Source organism: Dendropsophus ebraccatus, chromosome 10 (assembly GCF_027789765.1).
Source record: "Dendropsophus ebraccatus isolate aDenEbr1 chromosome 10, aDenEbr1.pat, whole genome shotgun sequence".
Lineage (NCBI taxonomy): Eukaryota > Metazoa > Chordata > Amphibia > Anura > Hylidae > Dendropsophus > Dendropsophus ebraccatus.
The window spans coordinates 88055825-88080052 of record NC_091463.1 but is presented as its reverse complement, the minus strand read 5'-3'; the positions used below and the strand labels follow the sequence as shown (position 1 = coordinate 88080052).

Here is a 24228-nt window from a genome sequence, read left to right as displayed (position 1 = left end):
GACGTCTCTGCTAATGCATGGAAATGGGCTCTTATATAGAGGTCTGCCTGATGCTATTATGTGTGACATGTACATTAGGGAAGAGACTGGTAAGATTCTTCTCTCTTCTCCATTAAGTCTTCATTACACTCATCTTCTCACTTGCCTAATGTTTTCTTGTTTCTGTCTTTCAGGGATGTCCACTAAGTTGTAAGTGCCCAGAAGTCCCTACCTGTCCCCCGGGGTCAGTCCCGGTGCCGGACTCCTGTGGTTGTGGGTGTACAGTATGTGCCCGAGGCCTCGGCTCTGGGTGCGATGGATTCAGACCATGCGATTCCTCACAGAATTTGGTCTGCGACTATCACGGAGACTTGAGCAGACATCAAGGCGTGTGCAAGGGTTAGTGATATCCTTCTTTCTATAAGGACCACATATTATTTTATTCTATTACATTCAGGTTGGCGCCTTCAGGCAACTTTAAAGTGTCACTGTCGTTTACATTTTTTTTTTTTTTTTTTGCAGAGATCAATAGTACAGGCGATTTTAAGAAACTTTGTCATTGGGTTTATTAGCCGAAAAAATGCATTTTTATAATGAAAAAGCAGTTTGAAGCTCTTCGCCTGTCTTCATTGTTCTCTATGGAGAGGGGAGGGGTTGAGGGAGATGAGGCACCAAAACAGGACAACAAAGAGTTAATTTAAAGCTACATCACCGGGCTATCTCCTCTAAGTCAACATTGACCCCTCTGACCTCTGAATACCGGCTTTCACACAGCTCCTGCTGTGTAATCCTTTGTTCTCTCCTCTCTGCTGGCGCCAAATCTCCCTCCTCCCCCCTCCCCTGTCCATAGATTAGACAGGGCCTGACTGATGTAAAAGAGTTGAGATTACCTGATAATTAGCAGTGAATGAGAGAGAGGAGGGAGGGGGGACCTGGGGAAAGTCTTTGTGAATGCAGATAATGGCATATTTGCCAAATAAACCCAATAACAAAGTTTCTTAAAATCGCCTGGATTATTGATTTCTGCCAAAAAAACAAAACAATGAAATGACAGAGACACTTTAGCCATAAAGCAAAGGGTATCTTCTAACTTTGCAGCTGCTGCGTTGGGGTGTGGTTTAATCTATGTGTGTCAGTTGTAATATTACATCCTACCTTAAAGGGGTTGTCCAGCGAAAATCTTTTTCTTTCAAATCAACTGGTTTCAGAAAGTTATATAGATTTGCAATTTACCTCTATTAAAAAATCTCCAGTCTTCCAGTACTTATCAGCTGCTGTATGTCCTGCAGGAAGTGGTGTATTCTTTCCAGTCTGACACAGTGCTCTCTGCTGCCTCCTCTGTCCATGTCAGGAACTGTCCAGAGCAGGAGAGGTTTTCTATGGGGATTTGTTACAGTTCCTGACATGGACAGAGGTGGCAGCAGAGAGCACTGTATCAGACTGGAAAGAATTGTCCATCAGGGGATAGTTGATGGGTTTTCCAGAGGGGATATCTTGTGGATGATAATTTATAGATGAGATTCGCAATGTGAAACATGGTGTCAGGGAGATTAGCAACGTGAGAAAATATTACTTTACTGAAAGAGTAGTAGATGCCTGGAACAATCTTCCAGCAGATGTGGTAGGTAAATCTACAATAACTGTATATTAACCTGCCTGGGATAAACTTAGATAATAAGAAGGGGAATACTAGAAGGGCCGACTAGCTGGACCAAGGGGGTATTTCCTGCCAACAATCTTCTATGTTTCTAAGGGCCCATTTACGCAGAAAGATTATCTGACAGATTATCTGCCAAAGATTTGAAGCCAAAGCCAGGAATGGATTTGAAAAGAGGAGAAATCTCAGGCTTTTCTTTATGACCCGATCTCTGTTTATAGTCTGTTTCTGGCTTTGGCTTCAAATCTTTGGCACATAATCTGTCACCCATTACCTTATAATGGGTGGTTATGGTGTGTTTACACAGACAGATTTATCTGACAGATTTTGAAGCCAAAGCCAGGAATGGATGTGAAAAGAGGAAAAATCTCAGGCTTTCCTTTATGACCGGATCTCTATTTATAGTCTGTTTCTGGCTTTGGCTTCAAATCTTTGGCAGATAATCTTTCTGTGTAAATGGACCCTAAGGGCCCTATTCCACCGGACGATTATCGTTCAGATTATCGTTAAATCGTTCGAATCTAAACGATAATCGTTCGGTTGAAATGCAGTAACGATTAACGACCGAACGAGAAATCGTTGATCGCTTTATAAGACCTGGACCTATTTTTATCGTTGCTCGTTCGCAAAACGTTCGCAAATCGTTCGCATTGAATAAGACATTGTTCGGTCGTTCGCAATAGATACGAACGCAATAGCGAAGAAATACGGAAGAAGAAACGATCGCAATTACGATCATAAGTAACGATTATCGTTCCATGGAAATGAGTGAACGTTTTCAGGTCTTTCGCAATAGCGGTCGTTTGAGATCGTTAATCGTTAACGATTATGCTAACGATAATCGTCCGGTGGAATAGGGCCCTTAGTATGACACTTTTAAAGGACAGCTATTAAAGGAGATTATGCAGGACAGCTATTAAAGGAGATTATGCAGGATTAGAAAAACATATGATTGCTTTGTTCCAGAAACAGCGCCGCTCTTGTCCCCAGTTTGTGTGTGGTATTGCAGCTTGGTTTTATTGAAGTGAAAGGAGCTGAGCTGTAATATCACACACAACCTGAGGACAAGGGTGGCGCTTATTTGGTAACAAAATATGTTTTTTTTTTCCAAAACTACAATTCCCATGGGAATTGTAGTTTTGTAACAGCTTGGAGGGCCGTGGCCTAACCTTTCCCCCTATTTCCTCCTTTTAGTCCGTCAGGAGACCGGCTCTTGCTTCCACAACGTCAATGAGATTCTACATGGACAAGACTTCGAAATAGACTGTGATAGTTATTGCAAATGTGAGAATGGGAATATCGACTGTGTCCCCCTGTGTCCTGAGCCCGAGAGACCCCACATCCCTAACTGCAAGGAGATGCAACTAGTGACTGGTAAGAGCAATGACGGCCTATAGACAAGGCCCGGATACGGGGCAGACTGTACACACAGAGCCTGGTGACTGGGGGGCACTAAAACGTCATCACCAGCAATATAAATGGTATGTGGTGGGGGTGATAGGTGGGGGGGGGGGCTGATACAGATTTTGCAGAGAGTCCGGGGCTTCAGGTTACATCTCAGCCTATAGCTGTATTTCCACCATACTATGTTATGTCTTTCACACCATTACTATTACAAAGTACCAAAACTACTTACTTATTTGTTCCAAAAATAGCGCCACTCTTGTCCATGGGCTGTGTCTGGTATTGCTGCTGGGTCCCAGTCACTTTAATAGGAATAAGCTGCAATACCAGACACAACCTACGGACAACAGTGGCGCTGTTCTAGGGGATAAAGAGCTGATTTTTAGGTTATCTCCTATGCTACCTATTTGTGTTCATGGGGTTATGGCAATTGGTGTTGCTTTATTTCAGTATATATAGTATAATATTGTAGATATCTAAGTTACAGACCATTTTTTATTTAAATCCTGGTCTGTACAATTCCTTTAAGAGGTCAACTGGAGGATACCTGAACATAAAAAGGGTTTTAAAGGGGTTATGCCAATATTTCAACATCCACAGCATAGGAGATAAGTGTCCGATTGATGGGACGTGCGGACGTGCACATGCTTGACCACCATTCTATGCACTGCTATAGATAGATAAACACTTATCTTAAAGTGTCAGAAAAGCCACGCCATTCCTGTTCACAGGTTGTGTCTGGTACTGCAGCTCAGCTCCATTCATTTCAAAGGAAGGGTATATGCACGCTGAGCAATTCTTGCAGAAATCCGTCCGAATTCCACCGCAAAAATGCAACAATGCTCCTTTCGGGTGGGTTCACACTACGGAATTCTCGCGGATAAACTCCGTGGAATTCCGTCGGCTGTCCGCGAGCACGGCCGCGCGCCTTTCCGCCGGCTCCATAGACACCATTCTTTGGGCCGGCGTATTCCGCTATCCGACGAAAGAAGTGACATGAGCTGGCGGAAAGGCGCGCAGCCGTGTGCGCGGACATACTGCGGAATTCCGCAGAGTTTATCCGCGAGAACCCACCGTGTGAACCCACCCTTCCATAGAGAGCAACGGGATTTCCGACTGCCCGTGAGTAAATTTCTGTCTGGAATTCTGCGCAGAATCCGCATTTCCGCCCAAAGACTTGACATGTCAATACCCGAAGGCATAGCTGCAATACCACATACAGCCCATGGAGATGTGTGGAGCTGTTTTTGCCATGTTTTTTTTTGTTACTGGGGCAAGCCCTTTATTTGGAGGCCTATTGGTCAGGAGGTCAGTCACATACGTGATATCAGGCTATTCTAAGTTAGCTCATTGTACATAAATTCTCCTAACCTTAGTTCCAGGTGAGTGCTGCGCCCAATGGAGATGTCTGGATGAGTCAAGTGGATCTGAAGAGGAGGATGAGCCTGGTGATAACTACCCGGGTCCAGACGATGAGTCTTCAGAAGCCGAGGCAAAGACTCGGAGCAGGAGAGAAGCCCCTGATCCAGGTGATGACATGGACTTGTATGAGCTTTATATGGGGGGAACAAGACTCACGGGGGGCATGGACGTCTATGTGACTGCTCGAAAGATTAGAAGGTAGTGGGATTGTAGTAGGAGAGGTAATAGCAGATGGTGAGTTCTGCTCGTCCTCCACCAATTGGGGCGCCCATGTAAAGGAAACATATTCCAATCCTTTTCATTCTCCCAGTGGATAGTCCAGTAAACCAATGAGGCCCACCTAAGGACCTGACCGTAATACAGCCAATGTAGCACTTACTCTAGAACAGGACTGTATGAAGCTTTGTATGACAAAAGCTGCATGAGGACATCGTCTTCTCATTATCCTTTACAGATAGAGAAGAGGATGAGGAGTCATTGGAGGAAACTTATTCTTGTAAACCGGAGACTGAGTGGACGCCGTGCTCACGTACATGCGGATTTGGAAACTCGGTGAGAATCGTTTACGAGAAGGAGACTTGTATACCCAAAGCTGAGAAGAGACTATGCATGATCAGGCCCTGCAAGGGGCAATACCCCAACGCCAACTACACCGTAAGTTCTTAGGGAGGGTCTTTGTTTTGTTGGCACTGCAGACAAGCTCCAAATAATGGAGGGTAATAGTGGACATATAATACATGGCTATCATCCTTTTATGTCTCGATCAGGTCCTGAAGGCAACCAATGTCTGCAGTCGCGTCATGCACTGGTCCCATCCACAGCACCTCCGTTTCCGTGACTGTCTGTCAAGCCGACCCCTACTCCCCAAGTTCTGCGGCCTATGCTCGGACGGACGTCTCTGCACACCATCGCTGAGCCACACACGTCCGGTATCGTTTCGGTGCGCCCAACTGAAAAAGAGAGTCACCCGCCAGGTTATGTGGGTGCAGAGGTGTGAGTGTGGTGGAAAAAGAGGGAAAAGAGGGAAGAAGAAGGGAGGCAGTACAATGAAACCAAGAGAAGAGGTCACACATGATATGGCGGGCGACGATGAATAGACAATGCCAGGAAGGTGCCGAAAAGCTATAATGGATATTGTGACAGTAACACATAAGATTTCTGTTATATCTATATGGGTCTCGTATCTTGGGAAACAACAGATGAGACAACCAGTAGTCAATGCCAATGGATGTTCTCCTCCGGGTATGCTTAGGGTACGTTCACACTACGGAATCCGCATGAAGAAATTTCTGAGGATTGCACCGCCCGCGCTTGAATCTCTGCCTATCCCATAGACTCCATTCTAAGTTCACGCGGATTCCGCTGTCTACCCAAGGAAATGACATGTGAATTCTTTGGGTGGACGGCGGAATCTGCCTGAGCATAGAATGGAGCCTATGATACGAACAGAGATTGAAGTGCGAGCACGTGGGGGCGAGCGGTGGAATCTGCGGGAAGTTCTTTGTGCGGATTCCGTAGTGTGACCGCACCCTAAGATACGAATACCCCTCCTATAAATTCACTAGGAACCGATAATCTGGGGTAATGTTACACACAATGATCCTCTCTTACAGGAGCACCTCAGGGTGGCCTGACAGGGTCCTATAGTGGAGCGGTGCTCCTGCTTCATGCACACTATGGCGGTTTTATTACTGTATCTTCACATTCTCATACAGAATCACGGGTATGTTCTACATCCATCTATGAATGAAATAAAATGCTGTCACATGTTTCCTCTGTCAGACGTACTTATTATTGCACATAATGAAACGCAGATGACAAGTGGGGTGAGTCTGAGAAATCCTGAATGGGAGTGACTGTAACGGTAGAATATAAGTAGTATGGGTTATTTGTATATCACCAACATATTCTGAAGCTGTCACATTGGCTGGATTGGCACCCAGGACTTCAAGGTTGTATGACGCTAAGCATGTAACCATGACAAGGGATTTAGGATAGGATGAATAGGATGGACTTTTGTCTTTTTTCAACCCTATTAAAGGGTACCCTGGAAAGTAGAGCTTTTTTCTCTATGGCAGGGGAGGGCGTGGATGAAAGCGATGATGTCTACTTACCTACCCGGATCCAATGTTGGGGCCCACATCTCGCAGCCACGGTCCCCCGGCCACTTCCTGTTCTATGGCGCGGCTTGAAACGTGACATTTCAAGCCTGTTCCGCCATTCAGTGGCTGTAGCGGGGTCCCACCTCTGCCTCTAAATTGCTGAGTGGGCTTGGAACGTCTCAAGCCACGTCATAGACCAGGAAGCGGAAGGGACCAGAGCAACGCAAAGTGGGACCCAGGGATGAAACCGGGGTAGAGGACGTCATTGCTTTCATCCACCCCCACCCGACCTGAGTACCCCTTTAACTATGTAACTATTGCTAGAGAGATGGGGTCTATGTGCAATATCTGGGACCTCAATTCCCATAAGGAGCAGCAATATTAACCAAGAAGTAAGCAAGAACAGTTCAGTAAATCTCATCAGGGAAACGAGAGTGTACCGTCTTGGGTGGAGAGGAGTGTGCTAATGTCAAGCAGCTGCTGAAAGGGGCTTTATTATTATAGTTGTAATGGTCCGACCCAACCTCTATGTGCACCACTACCCAATGTCTACCAACAAACCCCAACTTCTTAGGAATACATGAATAGACAAGTAGCAGGGGAGCCTGACAAAGAGACAGTGTATAGCAGTCCCCCTGCCCCCTCCGCACTCCTTATAATGGGAGGGCTTATGCCTTGTGATAATCACGAGGATGTTCACACACAGTTATTGTGAGTCACTGAGGAGCTATGCGAGGACTGAACAACTTATTATCCTTCTACAGTCTCATAGTCCATCACTTGTAAAGCGTTCCCCTCTAAGACAACCTGTGTCTCTGCAGATGTTGCAGAACTACAGCTCCCATCATGCCCCACCATATCTGAACCATATCCTAAAATATTATAGATGACCCTAATGAAACTAATAGGCAGGTCCAGGACAAAAGAATAAACACTAAAAATACACTATGCAAGGACCAAAAATACCTCCATAGAGTACCCATGCAGTGGTGGATACAGCTCTACACATGCTCTGCAGACTACAGTTCAGTGATATACAGTGACTCAAGGGACCTTCTGTTCTTCATCCTTTTCCATCCTGCCAGGCTGCAATGATGACTTCTGCTGAACACAACTCATATCTGCGGAACAAACATCTTAAGCTCCTTACTTTTCCATTTAATTCCATATAATTCTGTATAATTTCATCCACTGGTTGGTAGGTCCCCCCAGTAAGTAGATAGGAGCCCCAGTAGGTCAATGGTAGTACAAAGCATGTAGATACATGCCCTCAGTAAGTAGATAGGTCTTCAAGTATGTAGATAGGCCCCCTAGTAGGTAGATCAGTGCCCTCCTGTAGGTATGTTATGCCCTAATAGATAGACAGCTGCCCCCTGTAGGTAGACAGGTGTCCCCCATAAGTAACTAAGTGTCTCCCTTGTAGATAGAAAGTTGCCCCCCTCAAGGTTCCCCTTAAAGGTAGGCAGATGCCCACCATCTTCAGGTAGACTGGTGCCTCTAAATAAGCAGATGAGTGCCGCCCTGTGAGCAGATGAGTGCTGCACTGTGAGCAGATGAGTGCAGCCCTGTGAGCAGATGAGTGCCGCCCTGTGAGCAGATGAGTGCCGCCCTGTGAGCAGATGAGTGCCGCCCTGTGAGCAGATGAGTGCCGCCCTGTGAGCAGATGAGTGCCGCCCTGTGAGCAGATGAGTGCCGCCCTGTGAGCAGATGAGTGCCGCCCTGTGAGCAGATGAGTGCCGCCCTGTGAGCAGATGAGTGCCGCACTGTGAGCAGATGAGTGCCGCCCTGTGAGTAGATGAGTGCAGCCCTGTGAGCAGATGAGTGCTGCACTGTGAGCAGATGAGTGCTGCACTGTGAGCAGATGAGTGCCGCCCTGTGAGTAGATGAGTGCAGCCCTGTGAGCAGATGAGTGCTGCACTGTGAGCAGATGAGTGCCACCCTGTGAGCGGATGAGTGCTGCACTGTGAGCAGATGAGTGCCGCCCTGTGAGCGGATGAGTGCAGCACTGTGAGCAGATGAGTGTCGCACTTTCAGCAAATGAGTGCTGCCCTGTGAGTAGATGAGTGTCACCCTTTTGAGCAGATGAGTGTCGCCCTGTGAGCAGATGAGTGTCACCCTTTTGAGCAGATGAGTGTCGCCCTGTGAGCAGATGAGTGTCACCCTTTTGAGCAGATGAGTGTCGCCCTGTGAGCAGATGAGTGTCACCCTTTTGAGCAGATGAGTGTCGCCCTGTGAGCAGATGAGTGTCGCCCTGTGAGCAGATGAGTGCCACTGTAAATATACAAGTGCCTACCCTCGTAGGTAGACAGATCACCACATTAACACAAATCAAATAAGTAGTGGCTGTGAAGCTGTGTCAGCGCACTACCGCAAACTTTCAAATAGTATCGGAGCTCCCAATATCCACTCGGAGGTCCACTCCACGACACCGTCTGTGCTACGGACAGATTGCGGAGATGGTGTGAATGTCCCCTTATTGTTTGCATACACTCTGCCCCGACCAAACCTATGTAGACTGAAACCTAATAAAGTGTTATTATACATCTCCAGCTATATCCAGCTGTGTCCATGTTACATGCCCGGGGCAGGGCCTTGTCCTCCATAACTGTACATGGAAGGCGAGATAAATGAAATTACAGCTAATAAGGAGAAGAAGGTCGGTAATAAAGGGAAGGAAGCCGATATAAGAGGCAGAGGAGGGCCGGCGGGAACACTCAGGGAAGGGACTGACGATGAAGCTCCTCATTGTGGCCGCCACCTTGGTCTTCCTCATACAGTGTGGTAAGTGAAGAGAGTATAACTGTTTATATAACAACTTTCATCTATAAGTGGTAGGGATCAGTGATCCCTACAGCAATAGAACATTGCCATGTATATCCAGGTCTCCTGAACAAGACTTTCCTCCGGATGGGGTAAAGATTTATTTAACTACCCCAGCCAAGGCAAAGGGGCTTGTTCCTGCCCCCCAATATATCCAGCGTCTGGGGTACTACCCCCCATGTGTAATCACTTTAATAGCACTGTAGTACTATCAAACAACCCCAACCCCATGTATGTTTATGTTCCTATGATCCCCCTATGCGGGGTACTCAGGCCATATGTTTTTTTTTTTCTATCAAACTAACTGGTGTCAAAAAGTTATATAGATTTGTATTTTACTTCTATTTAAAAATCTCCAGTCTTCCAGTACTTATCAGCTACTGTATGTCCTACAGGAAGAGGTGTATTCTCTTCAGTGCTCTTTGCTGCCACCTCTGTCCATGTCAGGAACTGTCCAGAGCAGGAGAGGATTTCTATGGGAATTTTGTGCTGCTGCTCTGGACAGTTCCTGACATGGACAGAGGTGGCAGCAGAGAGCACTGTGTCAGACACTACTTCCTGCAGGACATACAGCAGCTGATAAGTACTGGAAGACTGGAGATTTTTTTTAAATAGAAGCAAATTACAAATCTAAATACATTTCTGACAGCAGTTGATTTGAAAGAGTTTATTTTGTTCACCAGAGTACCCCTTTAAGCTACAGACAGACACAGCCTTGTACTCTCTAAGGCCTCATCTCATAGGAATGAATGGAATCCATTACATCCAGTTTTGTATTATGATCCGAATATTTGCTGCAGCTCGGCTGTCACTACTAGAGTGGAATGTAATTCTATAAAGTCCTGAAGACTAATACAGTAAGTACAGAGAGGCTGCAGATACAGATATGTGTACAGCGCTCGGCTATCTGCCATACTGCCATAGACAATGAAGGGAGCAACTGGACCAATGCCGTATTCAGACGAGAGCTTAGAGAGTCCTGCACTCTCTAAGGGCCCATTTACACAGAAAGATTATCTGACAGATTATCTGCCAAAGACTTGAAGCCAAAGCCAGGAATGGATTTGAAAAGAGGAGAAATCTCAGGCTTTCCTTCATGACCTGATCCCTGTTTATAGTCTGTTCCTGGCTTTGGCTTCAAATCTTTGGCAGATAATCTGTCAGATAATCTTTCTGTGTAAATGGACCCTTATGCTACGTTTACACAAAACGATTATTGGGCGAATTTTCGCGATAACGATCTAATTCGAACGATAATCGTACGTGTAAACGCGGCGAACGATCGATAAATCGTTCATTTTGATCTTTTAACATGTTCTTGAATCGTTGTTCGTCGTTCGCAAAAAATTCGCCGATCGTTCCGTGAAAACAGTCGTTCACTGATTTTACCTATGTGTGAGATAGGCTTAAGCGATCGCAAAACGAATTTTCTGTACGATATATCGTTCCATCTAAACGCTGATCGTTATAAAAAAAAATCGTTACTTCGAAATCGTTTATCGTACAATCGGGCCAGCTATCGCTCCGTGTAAACTTAGCATTAAGCATTAAGGTGAGTTTTTTGGGGGGTGTCGTTCAAATCGGACGCGCTCACTTCCGCCGGCGCTGTGACTCCTCTTTTCTGCCTTGTAATTTGAACGCCGGAAGTCACGCGCTTCCATAGCGAATGCATGGAAGCGAGTGACTTCCGGCGTATAATCACTGGTCAGAGAAGAGGACTCGCAGCAGCTGGCCAAAGTGAGCGCGTCCGATTTGAACGGCACCGCGGGACGGGAACTGACCGACGGGAACGAGTCACCGATCATCTTCTGTAAGTATACATGACAGCGGCTACCCGGGGGGGCGAAAAAAAAAACAACTGAACTGCTTCTTTAATTTCTTTCAAATCAACTGGTGCCAGAGATTTGTAATTTACTTCTATTAAAAAATCTCCAGTCTTCCAGTACTTATCAGCTGCTGTATGTCCTGCAGAAAGTAGTGTATTTTTTCCAGTCTTGAGAGCAGTATTTGCTACGGCTCTGGACAGAGGAGGCAGCAGAGAGCACTGTGTCAGACTGGAAAGAATACACTACTTCCTGCAGGACATACAACAGCTGATAAGTACTGGAAGACTGGAGAATTTTTTAATAGAAGTAAATTACAAATCTCTGGCATTTGCTGGGGCCAGTTGATTTGAAAGAGTTTTTGGGGGGGTGAACAACCCCTTTAAGGAAGAAAGCTTTCTGCCATTGCATATTCTAGTCCATCTTTGATCAGCTGTTTGGACATTCTTGCCCCATGTCAGGGTATTAGTTCGCAAGAGAGAGGCTTGAAACCCCTATAAGGCGGGCTGACCATCAAAATTGGCCCCCCTCTTTGTTAAAGGGGTTGTCATGTTGATGAGGTCATGTGGATATGATATAATTGATTTATGGTACTTTTACACGGAGCGATAATTCGCCCAATCGCACGATTAACGATTTCGAAGTAACAATTTTTTTTTATAACGATCAGCGTTTAGACGGAAAAATCGTTTTGAGATCGCTTAAGCCTATCTCGCACATAGGTTAAATCGGTGAAAGACTGTTTACACGGAACGATCTGCGAATTTTTTCGCGGATGACCAACGACGATTCGAGAACAAGTTGAAAGATCAAAATGAACGATTTCTCGCTCGTCGTTTGACTGTTCGCTGCGTTTACACGTACAATTATCGTTCGAATTTGATCGTTATCGTGCAAATTCAAACGATAATCGTTCCGTGTAAAAGGACCTTAAAGGGGTTATCCAGCGCTACAAAAACATGGCCACTTTCCCCCTACTGTTGACTCCAGTTTGGGTGGGGTTTTTAAACTCAGTTCCATTGAAGTAAATGGAGATTAATTGCAAACCGCACCTGACCTGGAGACAACAGTAGGGGAAAAGTGGCCATGTTTTTGTAGCGCTGGATAACCCCTTTAAGGCACTTGGTACAGATGCATATGTGCCCACTTGTAATATCACATTTCCCCTCCAGGATGGCGACAAAGAGCTCAAGAGGAAGCTCCTCCCAGGATATAGATAATAAGGATCCTATATTCCACTCTAGGAATATTTACAATACAAAAGCCAAACGTATGTCTGACCACGTAACCTGGGCAGGAAGGTTTCCGGCTATGTCTCCATTTGCTCCATTTTTAGGAAGTGTAGATGGGAATAATCCTCTCCAGGATGTAATGAATGCTTTGCTGCAGAGTACCTCACCGAGCACATTTCCACGTATATCTGCATTTCTATAAGGCATGACTAGAAGCGACATACCTGTGAGTGACACTGATGGATTGTTAACCAGTAACGTTGTGTTTAACCCCATAGGGGATGGCCTGAAATGCTACACTTGCCTGTTCCCGACCCTCTCTCCAATGGACTGCATTAAGTTCCCAGTGAAATGCCCCCCCAATGAAAGATGCCTCTACTCTACAGCTACCGGCAAGACCAGTAAGTGGCCGTCCCCTGGTGGTTAGTGTGGGCATTACAGCTCTCTGCTATTGATGTTTTCTTGTTATAATGTGAATTTAAACTTTATTACAGCATGTTTTTTAGGTTTTATAGTACTTTTTTATTTTTTAAATCAACTGTTTTAAGAAAGTTATATAGATTTGTAATTACTTCCATTTAAAAAAAAATCTCAGAATGGACAGAGGTGACAGCAGAGAGCACTGTGTCAGACTAGAAAGAATACACCACATCCTGCAGGGCATACAGCAGCTGATAAGTACTGGAAGACTGGAGATTTTTTGATAGAAGTAAATTGCACATCTCTGGCACTTGCTGGGACCAGTTGATTTGAAAGAAATTTTTTAGGGTAAACTAAGGAAGGCTTAAGGAAGCCTTTTCATAAGCAGGGATTGCCCAATGTAAGAAATCCCTTTAAGGGTGCGTTCACACCTACAGGATCCGCAGCAGATTTGATGGTGCAGATTTGGTGCTGTGTTCTGTTATTTAAATGAAATCTGCTGCGGAACCGCTGCTTATCGCTGGGAGATGAGGCACCAAAACAGGACAACAAAGAGTTAATTTACAGCTACATCACAGGGCTATCTCCTCTGAAGTCAGCACCTCTCTGACCTCTGAATAGCAGCTTTCACACAGCTCCCACTGTGTAATCCTTTGTTCTCTGCTGCCCACTAATCTCCCTCCTCCCCTCTCCATAGGTTACACAGGGCATGACTGATGTAAAAGAGTCGAGATTTCCTGATAATAAGCAGTGGATGATAGAGAGAGAGAGAGGGGGGACCTGGGAAAAGTCTTTGTGAATGCAGATAATTGCATATTTGCCTAATAAACCCAATTACAAAGTTTCTTAAAATTGCCTGGACTATTGATTTCTGCAAAAAAAACAAACAAAAAAAACAACTAATTGTTAAATTTGGCACATGAAGATCTGATAAGCAGACGTAGGGTTATTATTGTGAATCACAAAATTACCACTTATAGTTCCGCCAGTAATGTCTATGGAATTCTTCATTGATTCTTTGTTTCTCCCACAGAACACTTCCCATTCATCCTGCATGAGATGAGCTGCGCTGTGAACAGTCTGTGTGGGATCAGTGGTGAGAAGAGTACACTGGGAATCAACGTGACCTATCACAACACCTGCTGCGATACCGACCTCTGCAACTCCGCCGCGGTGTCTGCCTCCTCCCTGAGCATCGCCCTGATACCGCCCCTCCTGCTGCTCCTCCTGTCATAGAGCTGGGTCACATGATCAGCACCCACTCCTCCTTATACAAGTCACATTGTAATATATAATGGTTTAGAGGATAATAAATCAATAGTGAGCATGCCTACTACAATATATCACAATATATCACAACCGCCTCTACAGGAAGCTAGCTGCCCATAGATATATATAAGGCTATTACTGACTTCAATGGCAAATGTTGAATGTTGTGAATGGTGCCCCTAGTGGTGGCTGCAGGTAACCAGGCTCTCTAGGCATGATGGGAATTGTAGTTCTGCAACAGGTTTCACACGGTATGCTGTATGTCGATGTAGAAAAGTTGATCATGTTATTTGGTTTTTGCATAGAACTGCAGGATATCGCACCAAGATGACAAACACAACTCTGCCGCATCTGTTACTAATACTTATAATTTTGCATTGTGCATGAGGTGGACCCCTTTATACTGGCTATTAGTAGGGACCAGGCCTCCACTTTACTCCCCCTCCTAACCTGCTCACATCTCATTGAATAGTACATGAGAATCCACAGCGTGCAGCAGCTTGTCCCCGGACAGGCAGGTTTCTGCTGGAAATGATTTCTCAACATGGGACGTGTAACCTCATCTGCCAGAATCTGACATCTAGAGAGGAACTCCACCCAAATCCATAATCGCCCAATTATTTTACTTGTTTATCAATACGAGAATGGATCTCCACAAAGTAATAGTAGTAATAGTATCAGCAGGGTCATGACCTCTGCAATGTATGGTGAAAGCACTATAGAAGGGCCTGTCCTATATACCCAGGGATCACACTCACCTAGTGCAAAGTAATAGACCAGATAGTACAGTCCCTATGTGCAGGACCCTCTATAGATACCTATCAGTGTACCATGTAGTACCCAATATAATCTCCTTTGTATGTACTAACATAGTGCCTATCCATAGGGCAGGGGGCCCACTCATATCTATAGAGCAGGGGGCCCACCCATATCCATAGGGCAGGTGCTCACCCATATCCATAGGGCAGGGGGCCCACCCACATACATAGGGCAGGGGGTCCACCCACATACATAGGGCAGGGGGTCCACCCAGATCCATAGGGCAAGGGGCCCACCCATATCCATAGGGCAGGGGGCCCACCCATATCCATAGGGCAGGGGGCCCACCCATATCCATAAGGCAGGTGCCCAGATCATCAGGAACAGTGATGCCCTTATTCTTATACATCTCTAAGGTCGGCCATGTGGTTGCTAATACTAATGCAGAAATCGATCATTGTATTAATAGATTTGGTATTCAGGGGTCTGGGAAAGTTGGGTGGCAGTGACACAATCAACACTTAGCGTATCCAGCCCAGGGAAGTGCATCAGTGCCTAATAAAACAATTCACTATTTAACTTCTACTTTCCTGTCTTTGATCAACTATACCATTCTTTTCTATAGGCGTGTACAGCAATGTATTTCTATATGCACACACGTACTAGGCCACTATGTATTACTATATATCGGGCTAGGCCGCTATGTGTTACTATATACACTCGGACTAGGCCGCTATATATTACTATATACACTCAGGCTAGGCCGCTATGTATTACTATATACACTCAGGTTAGGCCGCTATATATTACTATATACACTCTGACTAGGCCGCTATGTATTACTATATACACTCAGGTTAGGCCGCTATATATTACTATATACACTCGGACTAGGCCGCTATATATTACAATATACACTCGGACTAGGCCGCTATGTGTTACTATATACACTCGGACTAGGCCGCTATGTATTACTATATACACTCAGGCTAGGCCGCTATATATTACTATATACACTCGGACTAGGCCGCTATGTGTTACTATATACACTCGGACTAAGCCGCTATGTATTACTATATACACTCAGGCTAGGCCGCTATGTATTACTATATACACTCAGGTTAGGCCGCTATATATTACTATATACACTCGGACTAGGCCGCTATGTGTTACTATATACACTCGCACTAGGCCGCTATGTGACATCACACAGGTTAGACTTCAGAGAGGATGCAGCAGTAACCTCCATCCAGTGTATGAGAATAGGGATTCTGTAACCTCACTGAGAAACAATGGAGCCAATAGACACGTGCAGCACATCTGGAGGAGGAACGGGAATGATAACTATGATAATACAGGTCAGATTTAATGCTGACGTGTGAACAGAGCCCAGGTGTGAGAAACCTGCTGGACTCGCTGCTCTGCAGATGGGATATCCTGAGATCACAAATCAGAACATTACATCCTCTTGTAGTATACCAGAGCGTAATCCCTGGGGCTGAGGATGGCACCTGTCAACAAGTGTTTTGCTATAAATATTCTAGGATTTAATATGTCTTATATTGAACTATTATGTGTATTTCTCTGTACCAGTAACTGACAGGCAGAGAATGGGTTACATGCTTTACACTGCACACCACACAAAACAGCGACACCTACTGACCTTAGTGGGAACTGCTCTAGGTAGTGTGGTAAGCCTAGGAAGTTGCTAGAAGGGGGTGGGGTTATGCAGATAGGCCCCCTATATAAGGATGACAGTTGCAGTGTTTAGCTGAGACTAGTGACTAGCTGCTGAGGGAACAACATCACCTCATGAGAGACCATCACCACAGAGCAAAGCTGCTGAGGGGAACAAGAACAGAGCAGCCTAAGAAAACAGCTGGAGGTGAGAGAAAAAGAGAGAGACTTTGAGAGACAATTTGTCAGGTGCCCCCTCAGGAAAGGGCCAGCACATACACAGTCAGTGGGAATCCTAAAGACTGACACCCTAAGTGGACGGACTCGGCTGTAAAAAGGAGCAGAGTTAGGGTATGTTCATATCTCGTTTTTAGCCGCACGTCGGGCTACACGGCAGAAATCAGTGAAAAAAAGGATGCTGCCGTGCGGCCGACTGCCACATGGACTTTAATGAGCAGGACGGAGTCATTATGTGACTGTGTTCTGCTCATTTGCCGGACGTACACGCTTTTGTGCAGGACTCAAAAGCGTGGTCAACTACGCTTTTGAGTCCTGCACAAAAGCCGCATACGTCCCGCAAATGAGCAGAACACGGTCACATAATGACTCCGTCCTGCTCATTAAAGTCCATGTGGCAGTCGGCCGCACGGCCGCACCCTTTTTTTCACTGATTTCTGACGTGCGGCTAAAAACGAGATATGAACATACCCTTAACGTAGGCCTCTGCACCCATCTTTCTGAATTCGGGGGGTAAGATTTACTAGGACCCCTGGATACCTCTGGGACCCAAAAGTTGTGGCCTAAGGCCCGGCCCAGTAACCTAAGCAGGAAGCTCCCTAGCTGACTGGGAGGGGAAAGACAAACACAAGCACCATTGGGGGAGAGGTCCACAGGATCACAGTGCCCACCAGCGACCCACACGTACTGACAGACCAGGATCTGAGGCAGTATCATCTCTCAACACACCACCAGACTCTCCACAAGCGCAGTAACTCAGTCAAAGCCGCCAGTATTCGCCGCTGTATGCCAAAGGACTGTATAACACCAGCAAGTCTATCAGTAAAGGAGTTATTGTTACACTGCCTCCCTCCTTGTCTCCCTGTTGTCCTGGTTATCTGCACCACACCACCACCAAGGGCCATTGTACCGGACAGCAGTATTTGGGGTTGGCCCCGGGGCACTACAGGTCCACATCATTGACCACCATATATACAGGTGCAGCCCCCCTACAGGAACCTCTGCAGTAGCCCACAGAAGAGAGAGAGATACCCGGGAAGCGCCAGAGAGTCCCCCTGTACCTGCAGAAGCCCTCGTGCCCACCTGTGACCGTGACAAGATCCAGCTATCCTGCAGGTATAGCACACTCTCTCTGCAGCCCTCGGTGCATCCCCTCACAGAGGAGCTCAGCGCTACACTCAGGAGAGACTACTACCACCATCATCCTCTCCTCATTCCCCTCACTCTCTTCCAAGTACCCCGGCTCGCTGCACTCTGTGCTGCTGTGAAGACGCTGAAGTATTAATGAATGGAAGGTAGAATAGCACTGAGGTAATAATGTGGTGGTCTGGTCTTGGAGTCTTTACAGCAGCACAGAGGATGTACTGACTGCTGTAAAATATGAAGTCAGGAATCATTACTTACATCCTCTGTGCTGCTCTGAGGACCCTGGGATCACCACTCAGGACATTAGTTACTATGTGCTGCTTTGATAACCAAATATGCAATGTCCCGACTGGTGATCTCTGGATTCTTACAGCAGCACAGAGCATAACATCCGACTAGTGGTCTCCAAGTACCAGCTGAATCCTTAGTCAGGACACTGCATCCTCTGTGCTGCTGTGGGGACTGTGAAACCACCAGTGAGGATATTACATTCTCAGGGTCTCTGCAGCAGATGTAATGTCCTCAATCTGCTGTGAGGATCCCGAGGACCATCCTCTGTGCTGCTGTGAGGATCCCGAGGACCATCCTCTGTGCTGCTGTGAGGATCCCGAGGACCATCCACTGTGCTGCTGTGAGGATCCCGAGGACCATCCTCTGTGCTGCGGTGAGGATCCCGAGGACCATCCTCTGTGCTGCGGTGAGGATCCCGAGGACCATCCTCTGTGCTGCTGTGAGGATCCCGAGGACCATCCTCTGTGCTGCTGTGAGGATCCCGAGGACCATCCTCTGTGCTGCTGTGAGGATCCCGAGGACCATCCTCTGTGCTGCTGTGAGGATCCTCACAGCAGCACAGAGAAGGATCTAAGGATCCTCACAGCAGCGCAGAGGAGGATCTAAGGATCCTCACAGCAGCACAGAGGAGGATCTCGGGATCCCCACAGCAGCACAGAGGAGGATCTCGGGATCCTCCAGCAGATCATCATCTGTGCTGCTGTAAGGATCCTGAGGATATAATGTCCTAACTGGTGATCTCACATCAACACATATATCACCTGTGACAATATTGTATCCTCTGTGCTGCTGTGAGAATCCAGAGATCACCTAAAGGATGTAATGCTTGTCGAGTAATCTTTTGCAGATGTGAGATCACAAGTTAGGATATATATACACACACATATACATACACACATACATATATACACACACACACACATATATACCTTTCTTCCAGGTTGCGTGTGGTATTACAACTCGGTTCCTTGCCTGCCTTATGACTGTTACCACACAGTAACACATGCCCGTATACTATATACACAGAGACAAGTCCAGTGTGTGGTTTTCAGGTTGTTTTTAATATAAAGGTGAATATTCAGGTTGATTTGCTCAGAATATTAAATATACAACTTCTATGTCAGGTTTATAGAATGACAATGAGTCCTACCCAAATTATTGCAAAAAAAAAAAAAAAAAAGTTACTTGCAGCCCTCAGGGAGACACTAGGGGGCGTCATTGTAATCACAACTAAAAGGTGGAAGGCTGCTATTACAGGGCTGTGTACTGTCGTGCGTGTTAATCAAAAAAATATAAAGGCATCTTAACATTAAAAATATACAAAAAAGTTCTATAAATGGCAGGCATTGTGCCCCTCGAGTCTTCTGCTGCTGCTCCCAGGGGTCAGACACCTGAGGGGACCCTGCATGGTCACACAGGAAGCTTACTGACTGAAGTAGGGTGCACTAGAAAAGAGGTTCTCCCCTATGATCAAACCCTTTAAGATTCCCATTTGTGAACATTACTATAAAAATGCACATCAGATTTAAAGGGGTTGTCCAGCAGTAGAAAACAAAAAGTTCCTATCTGTCAGACAGCGCCACACCTGTCCACAGGTTGAGTTTGGTATCGATAAAGAATTATCAGGATAAGGACAACATAAACTACACCACTCTCATCTTCAGTTTGTGTGATATTGCAACTCAGTTCCATTAAAGTGATTGGCGCCAAGTTGTAATACCACACACAACCTGAAGACAGGAGTGGCGTTTCTAGAAGACAAAAAAAAAGCCATGTTGTCCTAATCCAGGATAAGGCCTTTAATTCAGGTGAACTGCAATCCTACACTATACCTGTCTACAGCTGTGGCGCTGTTTCTAGAGAAAAGGCTTCCATATTTTTTCTAATCCTGAACCACCCATTAAGTCTGTTAAAGTAGAACATTAAAAGGGGCTGTCTACTTTGGACAAACCAGTTAGCAGTTTCCCCTGAGAATCTGATGGCCACTGCTGTTGATCAGTTGTGATCTCTGCTGGAAATAAGTAATTACTTTCTCTGCAGCACTACCGCAGGACAAACAGAGTATTACACCAGTCCCAGCTTAATCAATGCAAATGTTGGGTCCTCCAAAAGACTCTTTATACTCTGTTATAGTTAATATATGAGGGGTCATGAAGAAAAGCCCCCCAATATTAACTCACAAACCTCTGGGAAAACAGAGACAACCCCTTTAATGTATTTTAAAAAGAGGGGCAAACGTGGTACAAGCTGTAGGAGGGGGAAAAAGTGTTTTATGGGAGGCCCCCTATAGAAAACTGGTCCCTTGTCCTCCTCATATTTACAGCTGGAGGGTAATAAAAGGCACGTGCGGCACAGGGGGGTGGGGGGTTGGATGTGACCGGCCTCAGCATATCATCCTGTAATACTAGTAAAAAATATATCAACTGAATGTCTTGAAAGCTCTTCCAGGAAGAGGTAGAAGGAATGGAGATTCTGATTGTCTAGGCCCATCTAATGGAATAGTGGTAACACAAAAATAAACACAAAATTAATTTTCTTCTATATAGGTCACAAACCGTAAAAAAAAACAAAAATTTTTCTCTTGTCACAGCAAATAACAGAACTTTACCATATATGCTGCCAACTAGAGTTGGTGCTGGGAACTACACTGATCCTGTAACGGTGCCCTATGTTAGATAAGGAGCAGATATATTAGGCGCTGGTGGGACAGGCCAATCGATGCTCTGTCCTCCTTAAAGGAAGAAAAGCTGGGGCTTTTTTTCTTTGTATTTTTTTTTTTTTTTTTTACTGTAAGGAGTTTAAATAGGAGGAGTTCCTCTTTGTTTTGAAGAGCCGGTTGGTTGGTCACTTGAGGGGTTTGGCCACCAGGGCGTAGGCAAGTTCAATTTCGATTTTGGCCGGGCACGTGCTAACAAATTCTTCCCGCTTGTAGGCGTTTGTGAGATAGCGATGTATTCCGGTGAATTCTTCTGGGATCTTGAAGCCTCGATACTTCTCACAGACCACCTGAAAAAGAGAGTAGTAGGGGAGAGAGGTAAAACTTCAGGTCAGGCAAGACACTGAGGTCAAAGTATCGTTTAACAACTGGCAAAGAGAACACAAGTGCTTTATAGTCGCCGGACCCTGGTCTCCTCCGGTACTAAGAAGACCATCTAGTGTGAAACCAATGCTCAGTACTTTACACAGTCCCAGCCAATGAATGAGTGGTCGCAGCTGCAGATGCCCATTAGGCATGGCCCCTCTGCTGCCCTCCAATGGCTGTTTCAGGAAAGGCTGGGTTGGTCAAGCCTTTGCCTGGAAACAGAGATGAGCGAATAGTGAAATATTCGAGAATTCGAAATTCGTATATTTGAACGAATATCAAATCCCATTATAGTCTATGGAACAAAATTACTTAGGACCTGGAAATTAATATTCAACCACTAGGAGGTCACCTCAGGAAATAATGCCAACACCTATGGAATGCATATAGGACAGCAGGGGAAGCATGCCTGGATGTATATAACACTAGTGATGAGCCAACATACCAATTTTCCCAAGTGTACGCCGAAGATTCACGAACGAATTATGAACGTAAAGTAGGAGCGTATGTTTCGGTCTAGCACTACGCACTTTCTTACGTATCAGGTCAGGTGCAGTGTAAAATACATAATAACAAAAATTACCGATAACTACAAATCAGTAGCAGCAAGATAAGAGGTATTATCCCACACACACAGTATACAGCCATATACCGGATATAGAATTGTTTTTACAACAATAAAATTAAAGGGCTGGTCATGTCTTTCAAGGGACGCAGTCTGCGCAAATCAGTAGTAGCAAGATAACAGCTATTATTCCACACCCATAGTATACAGCTGTATACACTATCTGTAGATGTCTGAACACACTGCCTGTCTCACAACAGCTTCTAAATATATGGGGGGAGATTTATCAAACATGGTGTACAGTGAAACTGGCTCAGTTGCCCCTAGCAACCGATCAGATTTTACTTTTCATTCCTCACAGACACTTGGAAAATGAAAGGTGGAATCTGATTGGTTGCTAGGGGCAACTGAGCCAGTTTCACTTTACACCATGTTAGATAAATCTCCCCCATGGTTTTTATTCTTTTAGCCCTAACAAGGGCTTTTGAGGGTCCCTTCCTACCTAACTTCACCTAAAAGCTCTCTCTCCCTGGTATACAGTCTATCCCTCTCTAGCTCCAACCAGCAAGTGACACAAATCTGAAATCACTATTCTTATATTCAGGAGGGGATGTAGTTTAGCCAGCCAATCACAGTTAAAAAAAAAAAACTCTTAAGTCCTCCTCAGCCACAAGAGGGTGTGTGCATGTGCAAACTTTATATTCTCAATTGACAGGGCCAGTTATATAAGAAACTAAACAACAATCAATAGGCCGCTTTCTGAGTAGTGGAAGTCGGAATAATACCGCTATACTATTATATTCCATGTGGTCCACATAATACCCCCATAAGTAACACCGCCATGTACATCCCACATAACGTTGCATTTCCAAATACTACCGCTAAATAGTACTGTGCGGTTGTAATTTGTTCTAGGGGGCACCAGAAATGTGGGATATCATGCAGTTTGCCCCACCCCCTAAAACCCCCTTATCCAATAGTGATTATGACACATCTAATCCATCAAGACTATGGCCGGCAGCTTACCTGTACTATGTGAAGCTTAGGGAGGAGGTTGCAATCAGCTAGCGTCAGCTCATCTCCATCCAGGAACTTGCGGCGAGACACAGTCTCGTCTTCGGCACAGTTCTCGTCTATTTCATCCGGAAGGGGAGTGTTCAGGTAACTGTCCAGAATCCGCAGAGCCTTTAAGAGACCCTTCTCCAGAGCTGAGGGATAGAGAAGCCGGGGTTATACCATAACACGTAAGACCATGGTGAACAGAGGGTGGGATATAGAGCATCTCCTATCTACTGGGATAGTATACAGCTATCAAGTCCTATAAGTTAGTCTACAATCCAGCTGCACTCTCTTCTGAAGCCAAGACTATTCGTTCTTCCCCCATGCTTTACACTACAGCTCTGCTTGTTCACACTCAACCTAAGAGGTCAGTGAGTGGAGGAATAATTTACACTACCACAAGGACTGAATGATTTTATACTGCAAGCAAATAGATATAAATATACACGTAGGTAAGGGTATAGTAATTATAATGTAGCAAAAAATTCTATGCAGACCTATGTATCTCCATGGTTACAGACTACAAACAAACCCTGTGTAGTCTGATCATTTACCCATCTGTTACTTTTATCCCCTTTATCATCCCTCCTGCAAACAAAATAGAAGAAGAAGAAGAAGGAGTAAAGGTTCAGACTACACAGTGTCAGCCTGTAGTCTGTTACCATGGAGACACATAGGTCTGAAAGATATTTCTGAAAGATCAAGACTGATGGAAAATGTTCTCACAGTGAATTTTACCAGGTAAACCCATGAGTCCTATAAATGGATATGGAGTAGAGATGAGCGAACCTGGAGCATGCTTGAGTTCATCCAAACCCAATCGTTCGGCATTTGATTAGCGGGGGCTGCTGAAGTTGGATAAAGCCCTAAGGCTATGTGGAAAACATGGATATAGTCATTGGCTGTATCCATGTTTTCCAGACAACCTTAGAGCTTTATCCAAGTTCAGCAGCCACAGCTAATCAAATGCCGGACGATCGGGTTCGGATGGACTCGAGCATGCTCGAGGTTCGCTCATCTTTAGTATAGAGGAACTTTTACCTTCTCCCATTATAGCCTTCACTCTCACTTCTCAATGGTTCTGCAATGGAAGGAACTCCCTAAACTTAGTGATGATCTCATACGCTACACAAACCTCGGAAATAGTGTGCAGTCAGCAAACACTCCTATAAAGAGGAAGCTGTGGTTTGGACTGAAAGTGGCAGAGCGGCTATTCTTCTATAATATGTGCACAAAACGTGAAGCTTCAATCTGAATAGACGGCTGACTGTCTACTGTTTTCTA

The 24228-nt window shown here is 45.3% G+C and overlaps 4 protein-coding genes across 5 annotated transcripts in view; 3 read left to right on the top strand and 1 right to left on the bottom strand.

Annotated features, from left to right (window-relative positions):
- LOC138765723 (CCN family member 5-like) lies at positions 1 to 6223 on the top strand. Its single transcript, XM_069942741.1, has 6 exons — positions 1 to 89; positions 174 to 378; positions 2831 to 3010; positions 4417 to 4569; positions 4917 to 5116; positions 5230 to 6223. Exons 1-6 carry the CDS (start codon positions 18 to 20, stop codon positions 5557 to 5559), a joined length of 1140 nt encoding a protein of 379 aa, XP_069798842.1. The 5' UTR covers positions 1 to 17; the 3' UTR covers positions 5560 to 6223.
- Positions 6224 to 9109: 2886 nt separating this feature from the next.
- On the top strand, positions 9110 to 14158 carry LOC138765940 (secreted Ly-6/uPAR-related protein 1-like). The gene is made up of 3 exons (XM_069943122.1): positions 9110 to 9345; positions 12718 to 12840; positions 13893 to 14158. The coding sequence occupies exons 1-3, from the start codon at positions 9297 to 9299 to the stop codon at positions 14093 to 14095; spliced, it is 375 nt and encodes a 124-aa protein (XP_069799223.1). The 5' UTR covers positions 9110 to 9296; the 3' UTR covers positions 14096 to 14158.
- Positions 14159 to 16676: 2518 nt separating this feature from the next.
- The window catches only part of MSH5 (mutS homolog 5), an 88873-nt gene continuing 81321 nt past the window's right edge, over positions 16677 to 24228 (top strand). For both annotated transcript variants that reach the window (XM_069943746.1, XM_069943744.1), the window contains exon 1: positions 16677 to 16772. The gene's annotated coding sequence lies outside the window, so the exon portion shown is untranslated. The remainder of the gene's footprint in view (positions 16773 to 24228) is intronic.
- Positions 19281 to 24228, bottom strand: part of CLIC1 (chloride intracellular channel 1) — a 33328-nt gene continuing 28380 nt past the window's right edge. Inside the window, exons 5-6 of the mRNA XM_069943749.1 lie at positions 22912 to 23093; positions 19281 to 21244 (exon numbers count right to left, since the gene is read on the bottom strand). Of these exons, the coding sequence (XP_069799850.1) occupies positions 21083 to 21244; positions 22912 to 23093 (344 nt within the window). The 3' untranslated portion in view covers positions 19281 to 21082. The remainder of the gene's footprint in view (positions 21245 to 22911; positions 23094 to 24228) is intronic.